The 19,667-nt window shown below is 42.0% G+C and overlaps 1 protein-coding gene across 1 annotated transcript in view; it reads right to left on the bottom strand.

The window, feature by feature from the left end:
• Positions 1-19,667, bottom strand: part of URB1 (URB1 ribosome biogenesis homolog) — a 108,759-nt gene that overhangs the window by 75,104 nt on the left and 13,988 nt on the right. The window contains exons 6-19 of the mRNA XM_073668308.1: positions 19,501-19,586; positions 18,769-18,894; positions 16,670-16,800; positions 16,066-16,261; positions 12,661-12,798; positions 9,610-9,783; positions 9,217-9,376; positions 7,815-7,931; positions 6,618-6,730; positions 6,116-6,226; positions 5,035-5,151; positions 3,170-3,308; positions 1,705-1,875; positions 1,429-1,631 (exon numbers count right to left, since the gene is read on the bottom strand). Coding sequence (XP_073524409.1) covers positions 1,429-1,631; positions 1,705-1,875; positions 3,170-3,308; positions 5,035-5,151; positions 6,116-6,226; positions 6,618-6,730; positions 7,815-7,931; positions 9,217-9,376; positions 9,610-9,783; positions 12,661-12,798; positions 16,066-16,261; positions 16,670-16,800; positions 18,769-18,894; positions 19,501-19,586 — 1,982 coding nt within the window. The remainder of the gene's footprint in view (positions 1-1,428; positions 1,632-1,704; positions 1,876-3,169; positions 3,309-5,034; positions 5,152-6,115; positions 6,227-6,617; positions 6,731-7,814; positions 7,932-9,216; positions 9,377-9,609; positions 9,784-12,660; positions 12,799-16,065; positions 16,262-16,669; positions 16,801-18,768; positions 18,895-19,500; positions 19,587-19,667) is intronic.

The raw sequence follows: 19,667 nt of genomic DNA, 5'->3' as shown, positions 1-19,667 counted from the left end.
AGAATATTGATGGCCCATCTTTAAAAATAGGCAAGCCATATGGGAACAGTGGTGGTTCCACTCTAGGCAAAGAGACAGCTGTGCTTGTACGAGCGCTGCAGCCTCATCTATAATTACACTGTGCCGTACAGACAGTGCAGGGTATTGCAGCGTTGTCCCAGTCACATTAATGGAAGAACGCTGCAATGCTCTGCACCTCCGATAGAGGGCACAATGTCAGCTTTGAAGTTGCGGCGGCCCTTGCACATGCTAATATTGATGGTTTATCCTGAAGAAAGGCCATCAATATTCCAATGTAGAAAACCCCTTTAAGTGTGGAGGTCACGTAACATGATGTTCACAGTCCATTTAGGGTTTTTTCTCACAATCAATAAGCTGAGCAGCAAAAATAAATTTCAATGTGGAATTACCACTTTATTTTTCCTGTGGGGCAAAAAACAAAAATGCGAGCCCACAGCATGCATTAAAGGGGATGTCCAGGCTTGGTGCTCACTTGTGCAGTCACTCTATGTAACAGCGGACTTGTGAATCCTCACAGTGTGCACGGTCAAGATTCTCCAGTGCCGATGCTGGGAGCAGGAGGTCATGTGACTGCAAATATGTGATCCGAATACTTCTGCCACATTCCAACTAGTCGAGTCCAGTCTTGTATTGAGTGAGGCTGTGAACTTCTAGTCGGCAGGTGACCGAATGTATTCAAATCACATACTTGCGGTCCCAGGGACAGAAAATCCTGACAGTATGCACACTGCGTTCATAGTGCACATAGAGTGACTGCAGACTTGAAACCCAAGGCCCGACAACCCTTTTAAGAGTTTATCGGTAAGGGCCTGACCAATGAGGCTACCAATAATCCAGAGAGCGGGGCCTCATCAGTTTGGTGCAGTGGCCATTGTACTCCGGCAGAATCACAATGAATAGAGCGGTGATGAGCGCGCTCCACCTCTACAATATGTAGACAGCGCTCCATTCTCAGGACCGGTGAGGGCCCCACTAATCAGCACTCAGTAAGCTATCCCATAACCTATGGATAGGAGATTATTTTTATATTGAAAAGCACAGTAATATTCTGGGAGTGGAGGGCACGGGATACATTGTCCAATCTCCATTTAGTCAGTGGATGATTTTACAGCAGCAGTAAAGCGCAGCTGCAATAATTATGCAGTTTGGGTATAAGGTAAAATGAGAAAAAGAAAAATTATAAAATGTTGTTAGTTTCAATTTAAAGTCTACTGAATTCAATTTTTCACATTACAATGAAGACCCCTTGAAGACCACCACATACCGCTGGCGCACAACCATTGTTGCTTATAGTCCACATAGTGGACTATACCGCAATTTCCTCCGGGATAAATAAAGTATATATTATCTTATCTCATCTTAGTGACGCATGTAAGGGCAACGTACATGGATCTACAAGTCACTTACTAGAGGTTTTTTAGCGGACGGAGGAAGCCACAAGCTGTAATAGTTCTGAAAGTTCTGAAGACGACTGTAAAGCGAGGAGCTTGTATCCGAGGACTGCAGCTCCTCATCATAGGACTGGAGGGCCAGGCAGAGAGCGAGAGCGTCGCGCTGCCCATGTAGGAGGTCCGTCACTATGGAGGACAGGTACTGTACCACGGGGACCGCTACATAACAAAGCAGAGATCAGTCAACAAAAAAAAAAAAAGAATGAGCAGCAAATGAAGCCCCAGCACTCACCACCTCCAGCCCCGGCAGACAGGAGCAGCTTGTTTCTGGCTTCAAGAGCCACAGGGACCAGAGCACTGAAGGGAAACGTCTGGAGGATCGTCTCCTCATCCAGGGCAAAGCCAACTTCTTCATCCAGACCCTCACTGCCCTCAACAATGACGTCCACCATGTCCATAACATCTGGGGGAAACAAAGGCATTTTTAACACTTCTCACCATACTTGTTTGTATAGAAGCATTATCTGAGCATGCTCTGTTCTGGGCAAATGTCATTGTACAGGAGGAGGAGGAGGTGAGCTGTGATATCACCTATTGTGAATGGTGGATCCTGTGTTATCTACTGTATATAGAGGTGTTATCAGTCATTGTACTGGAGGAGGAGGAGGCGAGCTGTGACATCGCCTATTGTGAATGGTGGATCCTGTGTTATCTACTGTATATAGAGGTGTTATCAATCATTGTACAGGAGGAGGAGGTGAGCTGTGATGTCACCTATTGTGAATGGTGGATCCTGTGTTATCTACTGTATATAGAGGTGTTATCAGTCATTGTACAGGAGGAGGAGGAGGTGAGCTGTGATGTCACCTATTGTGAATGGTGGATCCTGTGTTATCTACTGTATATAGAGGTGTTATCAGTCATTGTACAGGAGGAGGAGGAGGTGAGCTGTGATGTCACCTATTGTGAATGGTGGATCCTGTGTTATCTACTGTATATAGAAGTGTTATCATTGTACAGGAGGGGGAGGAGGTGAGCTGTGACATCCCCTATTGTACATGGTGGATCCTGTGTTATCAATCATTGTAATACTGTCTAATGTTAATGAGACTCCTGAATAGAACAGGAAGTGTGAGTCTAGTATAAGGCCTAGTGATCAGTTTGAAAATAGCAAAATTTTTAAAAATACATATATTTTACATAAAACCCAAAATTAAAACAATAAGTCAATTTATTTTTTTAAAAAAGAGTGTCGACTAAATACTAGACTATTAAAAAAAGGTCCATATAAGTATTAATACAAAAAAAAAAAAAAACACAGATACCCATCTACTGAACCCCATAATTTCTCCGCCAATCTCATCAGTTCCTCTTCCGGGAGGAGAGAAGTCACTTGACGACTGCAGCCAATCAGCATCCACTGATTGGCTGCAGCCTTGACGTTTCTTCCAGCTTGGACAGAACAGTTTCCCAGCTTTTTCTTCCAGATAAGACAGAGCTGCAGCCTATCACTGGCCGCTGATTGGCTGCAGTGGTCATATAATGTCTCCCGCTAGAAGAGGACATAGCTGCTTAGATTTATGTATATCTACTGTATGTATTGGGTTATTTTTTTTATGGATCTTTCTGCCACAGCTGATGCCCCTATTTTTATTGCCATCTCGTCCTCATTAGACTACAATCTATGTACCCCGGTTACCCGCAATCTCAGAGTGTATGACCGGACTACAATGACATAACAATAGCAAAGTACAAACCATCAATGTGTGATATAGGAATGCTGACGCTGTCTGGATCCTGCGTCCCCATGTTCATCTGCAGCATGCTGGCTTCTTGCACATATTCAGACACTTTATCAGTGAATGGGTACGGGTTAGAGATCACCTTAACCAAAGCCTATGCAAAGAGAGAAACAACAGGAGGAATAGATAACAATATTATAATTAAAAGTGTGAAAGAAAAAACCCTGTGTCAAGTTTTATACTTCAGAGCTGCACTCGCAATTCTGCTAGCCTTTGAAAACAGTCAACAGATGCATCCCTTCCAGCTTAGGTAGTATTTACATCGGCATTGGACCTTTTGACGATTCTGCCATATGTACTGCACCATTAAAGTGACCGAGAGCAAGATGAAAACTTGGCGGACCCCCATTATAGTCAAAAAGGTTTGCCGGCATTGTTGGTGTTCGCTATATAATGAATCTGTAACTGCTGTAATTTTAGTTGCTTTGCTCCTATGACGGGGTAGAACACTGGAACTGACAGACACCGATATGAACAGAGTTCATGTTGAGTTCACTTAAAGGCAATAGACAATTAAAGGCAATTTGATTTAAACATATGTTAGTGGTTACCTCTAGTTAATAAGACTGTACCAAGTTTCAGGTTGCAATTTTTATTCCTTCATTCATTTTCAGACATTTGATATGCAGTTTGCAGCCTGATCCAAGTTTCAGATTATTTTTTTCTTCTGGGAGTCTCTCTCCCAGTAATATAGGCTGGCTGTGAGGTTTGTATGTATCCAGGGTGCTGCAGTCTTCATTAACTCAGCTTCTATCCTGCACTTTTTTCCTCTATCTTGTTTTCTCTGTTCCCTCTGAGATTCATTCTCCCTGCTCCATGCTGTGGATGGGGGGGTGGGGTGGATCCATGTACAACTCCCTCCCTGCTGCTACCTCTAACAGTGACAGAAGGGAGGGGAAAAGCAGAGAAAAGCATTAGATTCAGGAGCAGTTTTTTAAAGGGGATGTCAAGGACTTTTATGTTGATGGCCTCTCCTTAGGAAAGGTCCATCAATATATGATCGGTGGGCGTGCAACACCCGGCACCCCGCCAATCGACTGTTCCATGATGTCGGCGGTGGCCGGAATAGCTCTGCACAACTGCGTCAACAGTATACTGGCTGCAGCCGGTACTGCACAACTGCCCCCTATTCAAATCAATATGGGCGGATGTGAAGTACCTACCCGCAGCCACTATACCATTGACAGAGCTGTGCAGCTTCACAACTCAACAGTTCCGGGCCGCTGGCACCATTGAACAGCCAATTGGTGCGGTGCCAGGTGTCGCACCCCCACTGATCAGATATTGATAGATCTAGGGGAAGGCCATCAGTGTGAAAGTCCTGGACAAAAAAAAAAAATCAACTGATTCCTGTTCTGCTGATTTTCTCTGCTCTCTCCTTCCCTTCTGTCAGCATTAGAGGTAGCAGCAGGATCTGCTCTCTCCCTCCCTTCTGTCAGCATTAGAGGTAGCAGCTGGATCTGCTCTCTCCCTCCCTTCTGTCACCGTTAGGGGTAGCAGCAGGATCTGCTCTCTCCGTCCCTTCTGTCAGAGTCAGAGATAGCAGCAGGATGAGTCATCAATGTAAAAGTCCCAGACAATCCCTAAAACTTTGGGAAAATTCTATACAAAAGGTGTACATAGCCATTAATGGAATACTACCTGCAGCACAGCAAGTTTCTCCTACAATAAATTAATACTTGACAAGTGACAATAATCTCAGCAGCTTCCAAAACTAGAGATTCTACACTGAAGAAAATCTACAATAATAGAGGCTGGAACTCCGGATCAGCATTGATCAGAGCCAATCAACATCTGCGTTAATGGTGGCTTTTTCTTACCTGTTCTAAAAAGTGGATGACCACCTCCTGCGAGCTCTCCTGTACTTTATCGAGTCTCCTCAGCCACATTTCCAGCTCTGTCCAGGTATGCTCAAACACACCGCTATCACGCAGGATCTAGGAGTCGGATGGATATAACTGGTTAATAGGAATTATCAATTTTATCCAATTTATAACAAAATTAGCATATGTATGTATATACAGTACAGACCAAAAGTTTGGACACACCTTCTCACTTAAAGATTTTTCTGTATTTTCATGACTATGAAAATTGTACATTCACACTGAAGGCATCAAAACTATGAATTAACACATGTGGAATTATATACTTAACAAAAAAGTGTGAAACAACTGAAAATATGTCTTATATTCTAGGTCCTTCAAAGTAGCCACCTTTTGCTTTGATGACTGCTTTGCACACTCTTGGCATTCTCTTGATGAGCTTCAAGAGGTGGTCACCGGAAATGGTTTTCACTTCACAGGTGTACCCTGTCAGGTTTAATAAGCGGGATTTCTTGCCTTATAAATGGGGTTGGGACCATCAGTTGTGTTGTGCAAAAGTCTGGTGGATACACAGCTGATAGTCCCACTGAATAGACTGTTAGAATTTGTATTATGGCAAGAAAAAAGCAGCTAAGTAAAGAAAAACGAGTGGCCATCATTACTTTAAGAAATGAAGGTCAGTCAGTGCGAAAAATTGGGCAAACTTTGAAAGTGTCCCCTTGCAAAAATCATCAAGCGCTCCTATATTTATGAATTTTACACAATGGAAACAAATGATTCCAACTAGGTAAAAGTACAAATAAACAAATAAAGAAGTCGTCTCATCATAGACGCTGGGGGCATTTTGCTTAGACATGGAGCCAATATTGACAGTGACAACAGGGACTCTCAACCATCATGAACAAGTTTCTGACATAAGAGAACAGCCCCATGACACCTCCTCAGCTTTTTCAGCTTCCAACAAACCCATTAATAGATGGCTGGTAACCAATCCTGCCAAGATGGTGCAATCCTATGCTCCTATGTTCTCAAGGATCAAAAACAAGCCTGTGAGCTATGAAGTTTAGTCCTAACCCACCTTAATAACTAACATTCTGGTCGAGGACTTGAGCTGTGCTTTGTTACACGTCACAAACATTTTCAGGAGCAGATAAAATACAGACTTTTCCCCCCCAACATCTGCTGCCTCCTGCAAATGAAAAATAGAATTATTAAAAAGGGTTAATAATTTATATAGTCATAGATATAACATTTATTAAATGGATAGTGCAGTCAAAAAAACTTTATCCACCTGTTCTATAGCATGGGCGATCCTGGTCGCTTATGCTTCTGACATTTTTTTTTATTTTAACATGTAAGATATGAATCACTGCACAATTAAAAATAAATATATACATTGCTAATAATAATACTAATAATTTATATATCATTTTTTTTTTATTACACACATTTTTCATAATTTCATTATTATTTGTCATTTTTATTTTTTTCATTCTGCACTGATTAATTTCTAAACATGGGTTCATAACAGTTAAAGCTCCATTTTACTGATACAAAGCTGCAAACGATCTTCGACAAACCTGCATTTTGAACCAAGAAAACTTGCTGGCTGGAAGCTCTAGCGCCACCTGAAGGATCTGATGCTGGAGCACAGGAGGCACCTCGGCACGGACCCCTCTCTCATCCACAATTCCTAAGGTAGAAGATAAAAAGGAATACATCGATCTCTGCAGCCAATGACCAATAAGCTGTCAGGGCATGCTGGGAGTTGTAGTTCTGCAATAACTTGGAGAGACCCACATGTTGGAGAACACTGGTCCATATGACGACATGGATACATAGATCTAATATATGGTCTATTTTTTTTTTTTACCGTGGAAGACTTATGGCCCTGCCATGCATGGTCACTCACTATTAAATTCTATGGCAGAAACAGAACAGCCATTTACCCTAGGAAAAGATTACTATACTATATAGTAGTTGCTTACCAATAAAACATACCTTTCAAAAAAAAATGTACAGGGTACATAAAGCTTTGCAACTTTTATAGGTTCTTCCAGGGCAATAAAAACTAAAAATAAAGCAACTTTATTTTCTGTACACAGCTGTGATGAAGACCTGTGTGTCACCATAGTAACAGACTACAAACATAACGTGAGGGTAGTCTGGTGTTGCAGTTTTTGCTATTTTATAGCCAGCTGGATTAGTGACATATGACTGCAGGCTGAGGCTACGAATACTGCTCAATTATAGCCTCATTTGAACGTATTAAAGCTGTATACCTACATGCCCTTTAAGTAGACTTTGATCCATTCAGATATCTACCATTCATTAAAAGTTGCGTAAACTTGGCCTAAAAAAGTATTGGTTTTTTTCCGCCATTCTCCTGCTTCTCTGGCTCTTTTACATAATGTCTAAATTTGTAACTCAGATCTGAGATGTTAAATTAGTCACAAACAGGATAATAATAGAGTGCGAGGGCAGCGATTACTGATCTCAATCAACAGACTGGCAGGTAACCTAGAAACAGGAAGGACCGCGCTGTTCCCCCAGCAAAAATGGATTCCAACCAGGAAGCGTGAAATTCAATTAACTCCTCCAAATAAACCAAACTTTAATCCAAAATTAGGTTCAAAAGAGAACAGATTTTTTTCTGATCATTAAAAATAGAAAACTTGAAAGTAGGTCACCGAGAACCTGTGATATGGCCGGGAGCGCACGGAAATGAAAGGTTACCATCTCAGTAGTGACTGCTGGGTGATGTGCATGTTACTTACCTCGAAGTAGTTTACTGAAATCAAAATTACTCTGCGACACCAAATGGGGCACCACCCTCTGGTACAAGCACAGGACCTGCAGGAGAGAGGCCTTCACCAGCGTGCTCTGAAAGTCCGCTGAGAAAGGACAGGATGTCGATAAGTTTTAGGGTCTTCCATTTATAAGAAATAAACTACTAGTAGCAAAAAAACAGACATATAATAGGATATTACAGACTTATATTAAGCTTAAAGGGGTTGTCCGGCCTTAGGGTACAAGTCTATGACTGCAGACTTGTGAATCCTCACGACTCATGCACTGTGTGCTGTGAGGATTCTCCGGTGCCGGTGTCAGAAACATACAGGCGGGTGACCGCAAGTATGTGATTTGCATACATGCAGTCATGTGCAGACTAGACATACCTTCTAGCTCAATGCAAGAGTATTGAGCATGTCTAGATGGAATGTGGCCAGAAACATGCAAATCGCATACTTGTAGACACATGGCTTCCTGCTCCCGGTGATCACCAGCAAAGGCTTTTGTACAAAGTATTAATTAAATTTCAGTAAGCGTGTTCAATACTTTTTCCCTGTGTCATTTCTTATTATTACACATAACTTAATTTATAAACATCAATGGTTTGATTTCTTTGCCTGTGTGGATTGGATGGGTTGTTATCGACATCTGGTGAGAATGTCATGTCAATAGCACCTTTAGAAATATATTTACTTAAAAATTGGCGACAATCTAATATCTATGGCGGCTACAAGCAAATGATTGTGGAGTGAGATAACGATCCAACATGTCCGATTTTGGACTGTTGATCCTTTTGTTCTCCCTGTGATAAGTTGCAGACAGAGATGCCAAGCGGCGGCTCTCTCATAGAGAACACGGAGGCGCCCGACCTTTCCCATTCAACGACAGCATTTGGAGATCTTGAAAATGGTGAGGAGTTGTAGCAAGTGTTGCATCGTCCTTATCTATCAAGTTATTAGCAGTTTTATTCAGCAATTTCATAGTCTTATATTCACATTGCATAACAATCAATAGGACTACCATTATCTCCAGTCACCCTTTATAATTAGTGGAAGTCCATGCAGCCACCAGGACAACGAGAGGAGCGGACAGCAGGCAAAGTGGCAGGGTGTTTTCTTAAGTGTCCTTTCCATTTCACCCTGGAAATCAGCAGAGACTACGGTAGTCAACCACCAAACCTTCAACAACAGGTCACCGATGTGTGCGACCAGAAAATCCCTTTAATTAGTCATACAGGAGCAGGAGAAGGATGTGGCACTGCAGAAATTGCTAGATAATTTGGAAGGCTAGTTGACAACCCTATTGGCAACGGTAATAACAGCCAGACTGGTTATCACCAAGCTTTTTACATGTGTTTTTGGGATTTCTTTTTCAAGAATGACTTACTATTCTTCTCCGCTGACAATTCTGGAAATTCGTCAGTTACGGCAGTCACGTGTTTTACTTCGAGAGCTTTAACATCTTCCCCCTTTTCAGCAGTGTCCGTCTCTTCTTGCTTTAGGAGGGATTGCCAGGTGGCTACGACGGTGTTCACATCTGGTAAAAGCTAAAAGAGAAGAGAAGAGCACATCAGTACATGACTCTACAAGTGAATGGGGCAGCGATGTAGTGCCCTGCGCGGCCGGTGGCATTGTTGTGGAGGCACACATTCTACGCGTCATGAAGTCCCAACAATGATATGTTACCACTTATTATGGTAGAAAAATTTCATTTAAAAAGGTAGGAAACATTTTTTTTTCTATTCAAGTATTATGTATACATAGCGGTGCCGATCCTCACCTTGCCCAGAGCTTCCCTATATTTCTGGGCAAAATCAGCCATGGTCGCTGGAGTGTAGATGTCAGACTTCTGCCAGATGTCTTCTTTAAGGCAGTGATTGATGTTCTGCTCTGCTCTTTTCAGGAGGGAGGACATGAGCGTCAGGACGGTGTGTTTCACTATTTTGTTTGGCGCCTAAGAAGATTATTATAAAAGATTATGTTGCCATAATGAACAATTAATACTCCAAAATTATAGAAAAGAAAAAAATCGTTCTTCATAGCTCAGAGTTGAAATGATTTTCCCACCATGCTAAGGCCATATTCAGACATTCATGTTTCGTGTTTTTGACCAATACAACACCACTTACAGTCCATGTGGCGGTCCACAGATCATTTTGCTTTTTTTGCAGACAGACTAGGGGACGTGGTGACAGATACTGTCAGAAAAGATGTGCGACAAAAACATGTCGACATCGTGCAGTAGAGCGACTACTTTAGACCTCTGATTTTGCTGTAAATAGAACAGCCAAGTTGCCGATAAGTCGCATGTCGAGTGTGACCTGCATTGAAGTTAATGGCAAGTGCGATCAAGGACAGAAATTGGAAACATTTGCGACTGTGTCACAGCGCAACACCGTAGAAAATCATTACATCCAATGTTGTGATACTGTCGTCGTGTAACCCTAGTGTCCACAAAAAGATAATAATTAAAAAAAAAAAAAATGGACATGTCGCCATCTTTTCTTTTTTCTTTGTTGAGTTACGCAACTAATTTGGTCATAAACTCACGGATGCGATAGTGATGGCATATGATAGCATTAAGCCATCTAATTTGAAGGGTCTGACACTTGAAACCGGCGCCAAGTTCCCCTGGGTCAGGAATGGTGCTGTTCAGACAGCAAATCTGAATGTGATCTCAGAAATCAAAGACCTCAAATTATCTCATTATTAAAGAGATTTTAAACACAAAAGACACTTAGTATGAAAGAACAGATTAGGACACCCAGCTATCAGAATTTTGCATGTATTTTAGGGTGCTTTCACATTGCGCTCAGGCAGCTGTTCAGCAGTCCCGTCGAGGCTTAAGTCCGAACCCCCCTGCAAAACGAGATTCAGGCGTATGTGCCGACAGGGGGCCTTAGACTATAATGATGCCAACAGAGCGAACGTGAGCTCTGACGTGCATCATGTTCGGAAGTGTATGCCTACTGGAGGTGGACACCCAGATCTAGTCTAGTACGTTAGGCTACAAATAATTTTGCAATTGAGTGTCATTAAAAAATGTGCAGTTTGCCTTCAGTAGCCTCTGTGCTGCAAAGACTATTGCTGGCTGCAGAATGGGTTAATTGAGAATCAGTTAGCATGCTAATTTTGGAGGCGAGTGTCACTCTTATCTGTCTTTTTCTGAGCTCCTCTGTGCAGATTTATGATCACATGAATATTCAAGCTCTCCTTTGATGTATTTTGTGGTCACAAATCAGCTACAATGAGACCAGTAAAACAGATTTAAGAGTTACAATCGTCTCATCAGAACAAGCTCACTGACAGATTTTTAGTTAAAAATGTTGTCAGGATCTAAAAACGAGAAGTCTGCGGTCACTGTGAAGACCCGGGGTCTTCCGTGGGCAGAACACTACGCAGACAACACAGGGTGAGGGTAAAACAGTGTGGCAATACTTTATTGAACCACCAAACGGACCATAAATACGTAGAACAGTCCCATACTCAAGATGGTACAACATTACAGTCTCACCCTTCTGCTGGCCCGCCTGGGAATACAACAGCTGCAACTTTGGGACTTCCAGTGCCAACTACCTCAACCAGTGGCCCCCCGTTTTTGGGGGGCCCCCACCGAGAGGAGGTAGCGGCAAGCTTAGGAAGCCGACAGTCCATCACGGTACAAGGCTAGGAGACCGAGGGTACCACCCTGGCCTCTCCAAGAGTTTCCATGGGTCCAGATGACTGGCTGGTCCCAATCTGGCTTTTCCAAATGTCTCCATGGGTTCCAGGCGACCCGAGGGTTCCACCTGGCAACCCCAAACATATACATGGAGCCAGGTGACTTCATCGTCCCAACCTGGTCTCCCCAAATGTATCCATGGGCTCTCTGATGGTCAATGGAGCAGATCAGTATCTTTCCAGTCCAGGCCATATACCCTTAGGCTGGAATCATGTAGAATCCAAATTTGTCTCTTTAGATAAAGCCATACTACTAAGCTGACGGTCTGAAGAGAGTCTAATCTTTGATTCTCCTTGTAAAGTCTCTTTCAATTCTCTGTTTCAAATCTGCCTGCTACAGAGGCACATGTTACTTAAATAGTTCACATTTGTTTGTTTTTTTAAGTACACATCCACAGGGCAAGGGTTAGTGGGGTATTATTCCACAAGGCTCAGGTCTCATTGTTTGAGCATTTAATCAATTTACATAGTTGGTACAGCAGGGGGTTCTTGTAAATAAACATCATTGTTTCAGAAACAAGAGAAGACAACATTTAGGGTTATACAAATACTGGTCTGTCCTTGACCAGCCATAGAAACACACACAAGTTCTAAAGTCAACACAAACACAATAGTGTATTTCTCTTGGTTTAACTAATCTAATAGCCTGGCTGATTAAGATTATAAGCGGTTTCGTCACAGTCACTCTATGTGACAAGTCTGCAGTCATATAGAGTGACTTGTGATTCTCCACTGCCAGCTCCAGTATGAAATATGTTTACTCCTGGACACAATCCAACTAGACATGTCCGGCCTCACTCAATACACTTGCACTGAGCAAGAGGGCACGTCTAGTCTGCACATGACCGCATGTATGCAAATCCCACACTTGCGGTCACATGACCGCCATTCCCGGCGCGGACATCGGAGAATCCTCACATTGTTCAGCCATTTTAGACCTGACAACGCCTTTCATCTCGTTCTGCGGGCAGAAATGTGCAAGGATATGCATTTAAGCAGCAAAACAAAAAATTAAAATAAATAAATTAAAAACTAGGACCCCGAAGGTGTCCATATCCTTTAAAGAATAAAAGAAGCTTGCTACTTTATCAATACCATGTCACAAACTCACATTTAGCCCTGTGGTGAACATTGTCTTGTTACAAACAGGAGCCACAGTCGTTATCATCACCATATTTATCAGACGGGGGAGTGGGACAAATTCTGTGGTCTTGAAGGCCACCGATACTGGAGGCTGAGCCTCATAAATCTGAAAAGACAAGAGTGACCATAAATAAACTGCAAGTCAGTCAGTCAGCTCGGTGAACTATATATTTATTATTTTGTGAAGATCTGGATTGTGATCTTTCGAAGTAAAGCCATGATGCAGTGTCAGGTTCGTAGTACAACTGATACTAAAGCCCAACACACCCCATTAATTAATAATGCGTCAGCCATGGCGTCCATCACTTTGAAGGAACTGGAGGCTGCATCTGAAAACACAAGCCAATTTTTGCATGATTTTGAAGGTAAAATCTGAAAAAGACCAATGCATGCAATACGATAGACAGATCTTAGGTATATATTTTTGGCAAAGCTGAGCGATAACCTTTATAGATTGTAAGCTCTTGTGCGCAGGACTTTCACTCTTCTTGTTAATTGTTGAATTATGTGTTACTCTGTAAATGTCTTGTATCATCTTTACATGTCCTCTCTGATTTACAAAGGGCTGTGGAATATAATGGCGCCATAGAAATAAAATTTATTATTATTATTTTAGCCAATAAGGTTTTAATGACAGAACCTTATAAAAATGTCACCCAGAAGTGGATGGAGACAAATGTGTATAACAAACAGAATCTGTCATTTATGCCGTTGAGTTAGGCTTTCATCACACACTAGGCCTCGTTTATCAAAACTGTCTTGAGTTGCCCATGGCAACCAATCAGAGCTCAGCTTTCATTTCAAATACTGCAGTGGAAATCTGAGAGATGAGCTCTGATTGGTTGCCATGAGCCACGAAGACAGTTCCTTTTAATCTTGATAAATGAAGCCCAGTGTTTATTCCGCAATTTATTATTGTTATTTATTAGAGAAACTAGCACGATTATACGGCTGCAATTTCAATTGAAGAAAACAACAAACAGGCAGCCACAGGCTGATTGATGATTTTACTAAATAAGACTTATCAAAAAAGCTGCCAAGTGTCCCTAATAAAGTTTCTATAGTAAAGGATGCGGCAGAGCTGTTTTTATTAAAAGCACAAGAACTTGCCATTTTATGAGGCCTGTAACTTTTTTAATTTTTCAGACAACAGACCTGTGTGAGAGTTTGCTTTTGAGTGGCAAGCTTGTATTTTTTTATTGAGGTCATTTTGGGTTCCTTAGGATGTTTTGATCACCTTTAAAAGGGATATTCCCATCTACAAGAACCTTTCCCAACAAGTACTTGGTGTAAGAATAATAATTATTATTATTATTTATTATTATTATAGCGCCATTTATTCCATGGCGCTTTACATGTGATAGGGGTATACATAGCAAAGACATTTACATAGTCTTAACAAAACGAGTCAGCGACTGGTACAGGAGGAGCGAGGACCCTGCCCGCGAGGGCTCACAGTCTACAAGGGATGGGTGAGGATACAGTAGGTGAGGGTAGAGCTGGTCGTGCAGCGGTATGGTGGAGCGGTGGTTACTGCAGGTTGTAGGCTTGTCGGAAGAGGTAGGGCTTCAGGTTTCTTTTGAAGGCTTCCATGGTAGGCGAGAGTCTGATGTGTTGGGGTAGAGAGTTCCAGAGTAGGGGGGATGCACGGGAGAAATCTTGTATGCGATTGTGGGAAGAGGAGATAATAGGGGAGTAGAGAAGGAGATCTTGTGAGGATCGGAGGCTGCGTGCAGGTAAGTACCGGGAGACTAGGTCACTCATGTATGGAGGAGACAGGTTGTGGATGGCTTTGTATGTCATGGTTAGGGTTTTGAACTGGAGTCTCTGAGCAATGGGGAGCCAGTGAAGGGATTGACAGAGGGGGGAGGCTGGGGAATAGCAAGGGGATAGGTGGATTAGTCGAGCAGCAGAGTTTAGGATAGATTGGAGGGACGCAAGAGTGTTGGAAGGGAGGCCACAGAGCAGGAGGTTGCAGTAGTCGAGGCGGGAGATGATGAGGGCATGCACTAGTGTTTTTGCAGAGTCTTTGCTGAGGAATGCACGGATCCGGGAGATATTTTTGAGTTGGAGTCGGCAGGAAGTGGAAAGGGCTTGGATATGTGGTTTGAAGGAAAGATCAGAGTCCAGGGTTACACCGAGGCAGCGAGCCTGAGGGACTGGGGAGAGTGAACAGCCATTGACGTTGATGGATAGGTCAGATGGGGGATATGAATGAGAGGGTGGAAAGATGATGATCTCTGTTTTATCCATGTTGAGTTTTAGAAATCTGGCAGAGAAGAAGGATGAGATGGCGGACAGACATTGTGGGATTTTGGTTAGTAGGGAGGAGATATCGGGTCCAGAGAGGTAGATCTGTGTGTCATCAGCATAGAGGTGATACTGAAAGCCGTGAGACTCTATGAGCTGTCCCAGACCGAAGGTGTAGATGGAGAAGAGCAGGGGTCCTAGAACTGAACCTTGTGGGGACACCGACAGATAGGGGGCGAGATGAGGAGGTGGTGCGTGAGTGGGAGACGCTGAATGTCCTGTCTGTTAAGTATGAGGAGATCCAAGATAGGGCTAAGTCTGTGATGCCAAGAGATGAGAGAATCTGTAGTAATAATAATAATATTAGCAAACACCTCCAATTAGAAATGTAGTATAGTCCTTCTGATTACCTATGTCGCTTACCCCATGTGCAGAGCATTGCAGTAACTTGGGTATCCATTATGACCACTAACAGCTAACTAACAAACTAACTAGCACTATATGAGTGGTCGTAACCAGGGATACCTAAGCTACTGCAATGCCCTGCACATGGGGTAAGCGACCTAGCGAATCAAAAGAACTATACTACATTTCTAATTGGAAGTACTTGTTAAAATTATTACTCCTACTACATATTGGGATAGGATCTTGGAGATGGGAATACCCCTTTAAATGTTTTGATGGTTGGGCTTCACAGGAATACCAACATGGCAGCCATGAGGATGTTCAGGAAGTCCCCAGGTTGCCAATGGGCTGAAAAACGCCCAGATTGGTCCACCTGCCTTAAATGCTGACGTCAGATGAACAAAGGAATTTAAGGGGTTTATCAGCAGTGAACGGAGCTTTGCTGTTATAGGCAGATGCCGGATGTATAACACAGCCGGCATCTGCAGTGGATGGTGAGGGCACAGCTCCTAGGCTTGCTCCATAAACCCGACATGCGCCATACTTGACATCCAAGAAGGGATTAAAGTAAAGTGTTTGCAGCATTTCTGAGCTAAAAAAAGGGCAAAAAAGCCAAAAAAAAGGGCCACAAAATACGGCCAAAAATGCTGTTTTAATAATTCTCATCATATTATCCACAGTGAATGAGGGAATATAGAGGATGCCATCTGGTTCTGACCTTTTTAAGTAGTCGCATATTATCCAGCCAATTTGACTTGATCCGAGGCGTGAAGGAGTACTGAATTTCCTTAAAGTATCGACCCAGCAAGTCTGGACAAACTTTTAGTACATTTACCACCAGTGCGCCCACTAATTCATCTTCAGTTGCCGTCTTCAGTCCAACAAGAAAACGTAGAAGGACCAGATTACCAGCCCTAGTCAAAAAAAACATTAATAGCAACACATATAAAATACAGATGTTTTTTTTAAAAAAATCCCTAAAAAATTAAGGCGTACCTGCAGTCCTGTGCAAGTTTTTTTTTTTTTGCTTTTTTTTTTTTTAAACTTGCTTTGCAATCTACTATGTCCTTGGATACATAAAGGCTATAGTTAAAGGGTGCAACATTTTTAAAGAAACCATTTTGCAAAACAAATGGTTTAGAGACAAAAATAGAGAGAATGTAGGAAAATTTGTCTTCTTTTCAAAATGAAAGACGTCATCTGAATTATTGCAATCGATAACGGCTCCATTTCAGTCTACATAAATCTAACCCTGTGCCTTTCCCCATGCCAAGTACCACAGAACTGGCTGGAGTGTCACAACATAATCCCCAAAAATTCACCTTGCTGCTGTCCCAAGGCTTGGGTCATAGAAGTTAATACCATGCTTCACGGAGCAGCAAAGATCCATGAGGAGGTTGTGGACCAGCTCCCGGATTATTAGTTTTCCAGCTTCTTTTGGATCTTTTGTGCCCTAAATGGAAAGTGATCGTTATTAAAAAAGGATTGTTCACTTTTAAAGCCTTTTTTATGCATTTACTATATATGAGAACAACAAAAAATCCTCAATCCATAATTATTACAGCCAAAAAAGAAGCATAGACAAACAGCATCACCAAAACAAGAGAACTTATTAATAAAGGGCTTAAAAATATCTTTATTCATAAACCATAAAAAGTAATAAATAAATATAACAAAATATTAATATAAATGGGGGATACAGATGAAGAAAAAGGTGGGTACACCTGGTAAGTAAAGTAAATGGCACCCTATATATAAACACCACAAAAGGTCAAACAGTATGTCCCGAATACAGACAGTGTCAATACATCATAATTAACAAATACAGATCACATGTGATGATTAAAGGAAGTGGATATCAATCAGTTATATAATAAGTCACAGCATGATCTGCATATGGAACCCCAAATATAAGGATTATGCATGTGCTAACAGAGGGGAATAGAGGTAAAATATACCTGTAGTGCACCAGACCAGGGACCCACCACACCCAACGCGCGTTTCGTGTATAAATGCTTCGCCCAGGCTAAAAATAATTTTTTGTAATTGTGCTCCGTTGAAAAATTGCATGATTTACGTCCTATAGTCTCTGTGTTGTACTGTGTATTGCTGGATGCATAATGAGTTAAAGGGAACCTGTCATGTCCCCAAATACTATTAACAGGCAGAAAAAGGGGTTGATCTGCAAGTTATTAGTGTTCCTTTCTGGCCGCCTTACTGGAAGAAAATTAAACTTTATTCCTCCTGCGAGCCGCCAGCTTTCTTTCACAGAGGTGTGCCCGAAGCAGCTATAGTCACCACTCCTCGACACTTTGATTGACAGCCGGCTCAGCAGCATATCTGTGTAGAGTGAGCTGTCGATCAAACTGCGTGGGCACGCTTACAGCCGCCACTGACAATGCTGTGAGAGATGCCTGTAGCCACTCCGGGGCAACTCCCGAGAAGAATAAAGTTAATTTTCTCCTGGTAGCCGGGCTTCCAGTATGCAGCCGGACAGCATTGGAACGATATTAACCCCATATCTGACAGTTAATAGCGCTTGAGGACATGACAGGTTCCCTTTAACAGAGAATCTGTCAGCGAGTTCATTCAGATTGAACAATAAGAGAATTTGTAACACTCATCTCACTTTTCTGATCTCAGTTCAACCGATTTATGACCACAGACCACACACAGTGGAATGTGCATTTTAATGAAACCAGATTACAAAAATGATTCTTAGTCCCAAATACGCGCAAGTAATAATAATAATAATAAAAATGTCCCCGTAAGTGGACAACACCTTTAATTAATTTTAATATCAGCAATGAATGAACAGATAAGAAGCGATCACACATGCCAGAAGCATACAGACATCAATAGACAAACACATGCCAAATCTGCCTCCTATGTTGTATTGTATATAGTGGAGGATATTTGTGCCTTAAAGGGAACCTGTCACTATGAAAATGCCTTCCAGTCTGTATGCGCCATGTTATACAACAGGGAAAGATATGTAGACTTATATATAGTTTTGAGAAAAAAATATTCATTATAACCTGTGTTTTGATCATTTATACCTCTGCTCTTTCTGGGCTTTTTGGTCCTGTGGGCGGTTCTATCAGTGATAGAGAGAGCAGTCAATCACTGGTAGGACCGCCCACTGGACCAAAAAGCCCAGAAAGAGCAGAGGTATAAATGATTAAAATCACAGGTTATGCTGAATCGTTTCTTACAAAATCATATCGATCTGCTCAGCTCTCCCTGCTCTATGATGGCTGCAGACTGGTCGGCATTTTCATAGTAACAGGTTCCCTTTAAAAGCAACTGGGGGTATAAATGGGCCCCAAATGATATTAGAAACATTTAAATCAGGCAATTTCATTTTTTTTTTTTTTGTTTATGTCAATCCAAAGTGGTGATCTCCTGCAGACGACAATACCTGGACGTCCCCGGTGCTCACATCTACAATCCCATTCCAGCGGTACAGAGAGGCAATGTGATTCAAAACGATGGGTGTAAAAAAGTGCACTTTCTGCGTCTTAGTGATCGCTTTATTGTGAATAACCTGAAAGACAAAATAAGAGCATAAAAGTAGTTTCAGAAATGTAAAGCATATAATAGCTGTATAGCCACACATCATATATAGTACAACCCCGGTATACTGCCAATCAGTGAAATGCAACCTAAACTGTCCATACATGATAAAACATTATTTAAAAGGAGTCATCTACATTTTTAAAAAATATATAAAAAAGAAATGACCAGAAGCAAGGGACACATTAAAATATCATAAGAACGTATAGTAATCCTTGTAAATCGCTCGCCGGTCTGGAGCTCTCGTAGGTTGTTCACAGATGTTTAGCGGTGATGAGTCAAGTGACCGCTGCAGCCAATCACTGCTTCAGGGGTGACGGTAGCACAGTTGGCACGACACCGCCCAGACCAGCAGACAACCTGAGGATAGTTAGGACATCAACACTGCAAAACAGCTATGAAAGACTGTCAGGCCCGCCAGAGCGGCAGCGCTGAAGAGCCAAGACCACCAAAGCAGCGGCGATGAAGTGACTGGCAATTTATTAGGTATGTAATGTGCAAGTTCTTTTTTCTGCATTTTTAAAAGAATTTTGGATACCCCTTTTAAACCCATGATTAGTTAGCACGTTGCCATCACCTTGGTTTGCAGCAAAGAAAGCAGCAGGTTTATGGTAGATATTCTGTCTTCCTTTACTCCAGTGCTGAAAATCTCACCAAGAAAATCTAGAAAATGAAAAAGACAAGATAATACACTGCTCAAAAAAATAAAGGGAACACTTAAACAACAGAATATAACACCAAGTA

The sequence above is a fragment of the Phyllobates terribilis genome, unplaced genomic scaffold (assembly GCF_046119375.1).
Source record: "Phyllobates terribilis strain yellow unplaced genomic scaffold, ASM4611937v1 Scaffold_2__4_contigs__length_985480577, whole genome shotgun sequence".
Lineage (NCBI taxonomy): Eukaryota > Metazoa > Chordata > Amphibia > Anura > Dendrobatidae > Phyllobates > Phyllobates terribilis.
Note: the sequence above shows the minus strand (reverse complement) of the source record. Positions and strands in the feature narration are given on the sequence as shown.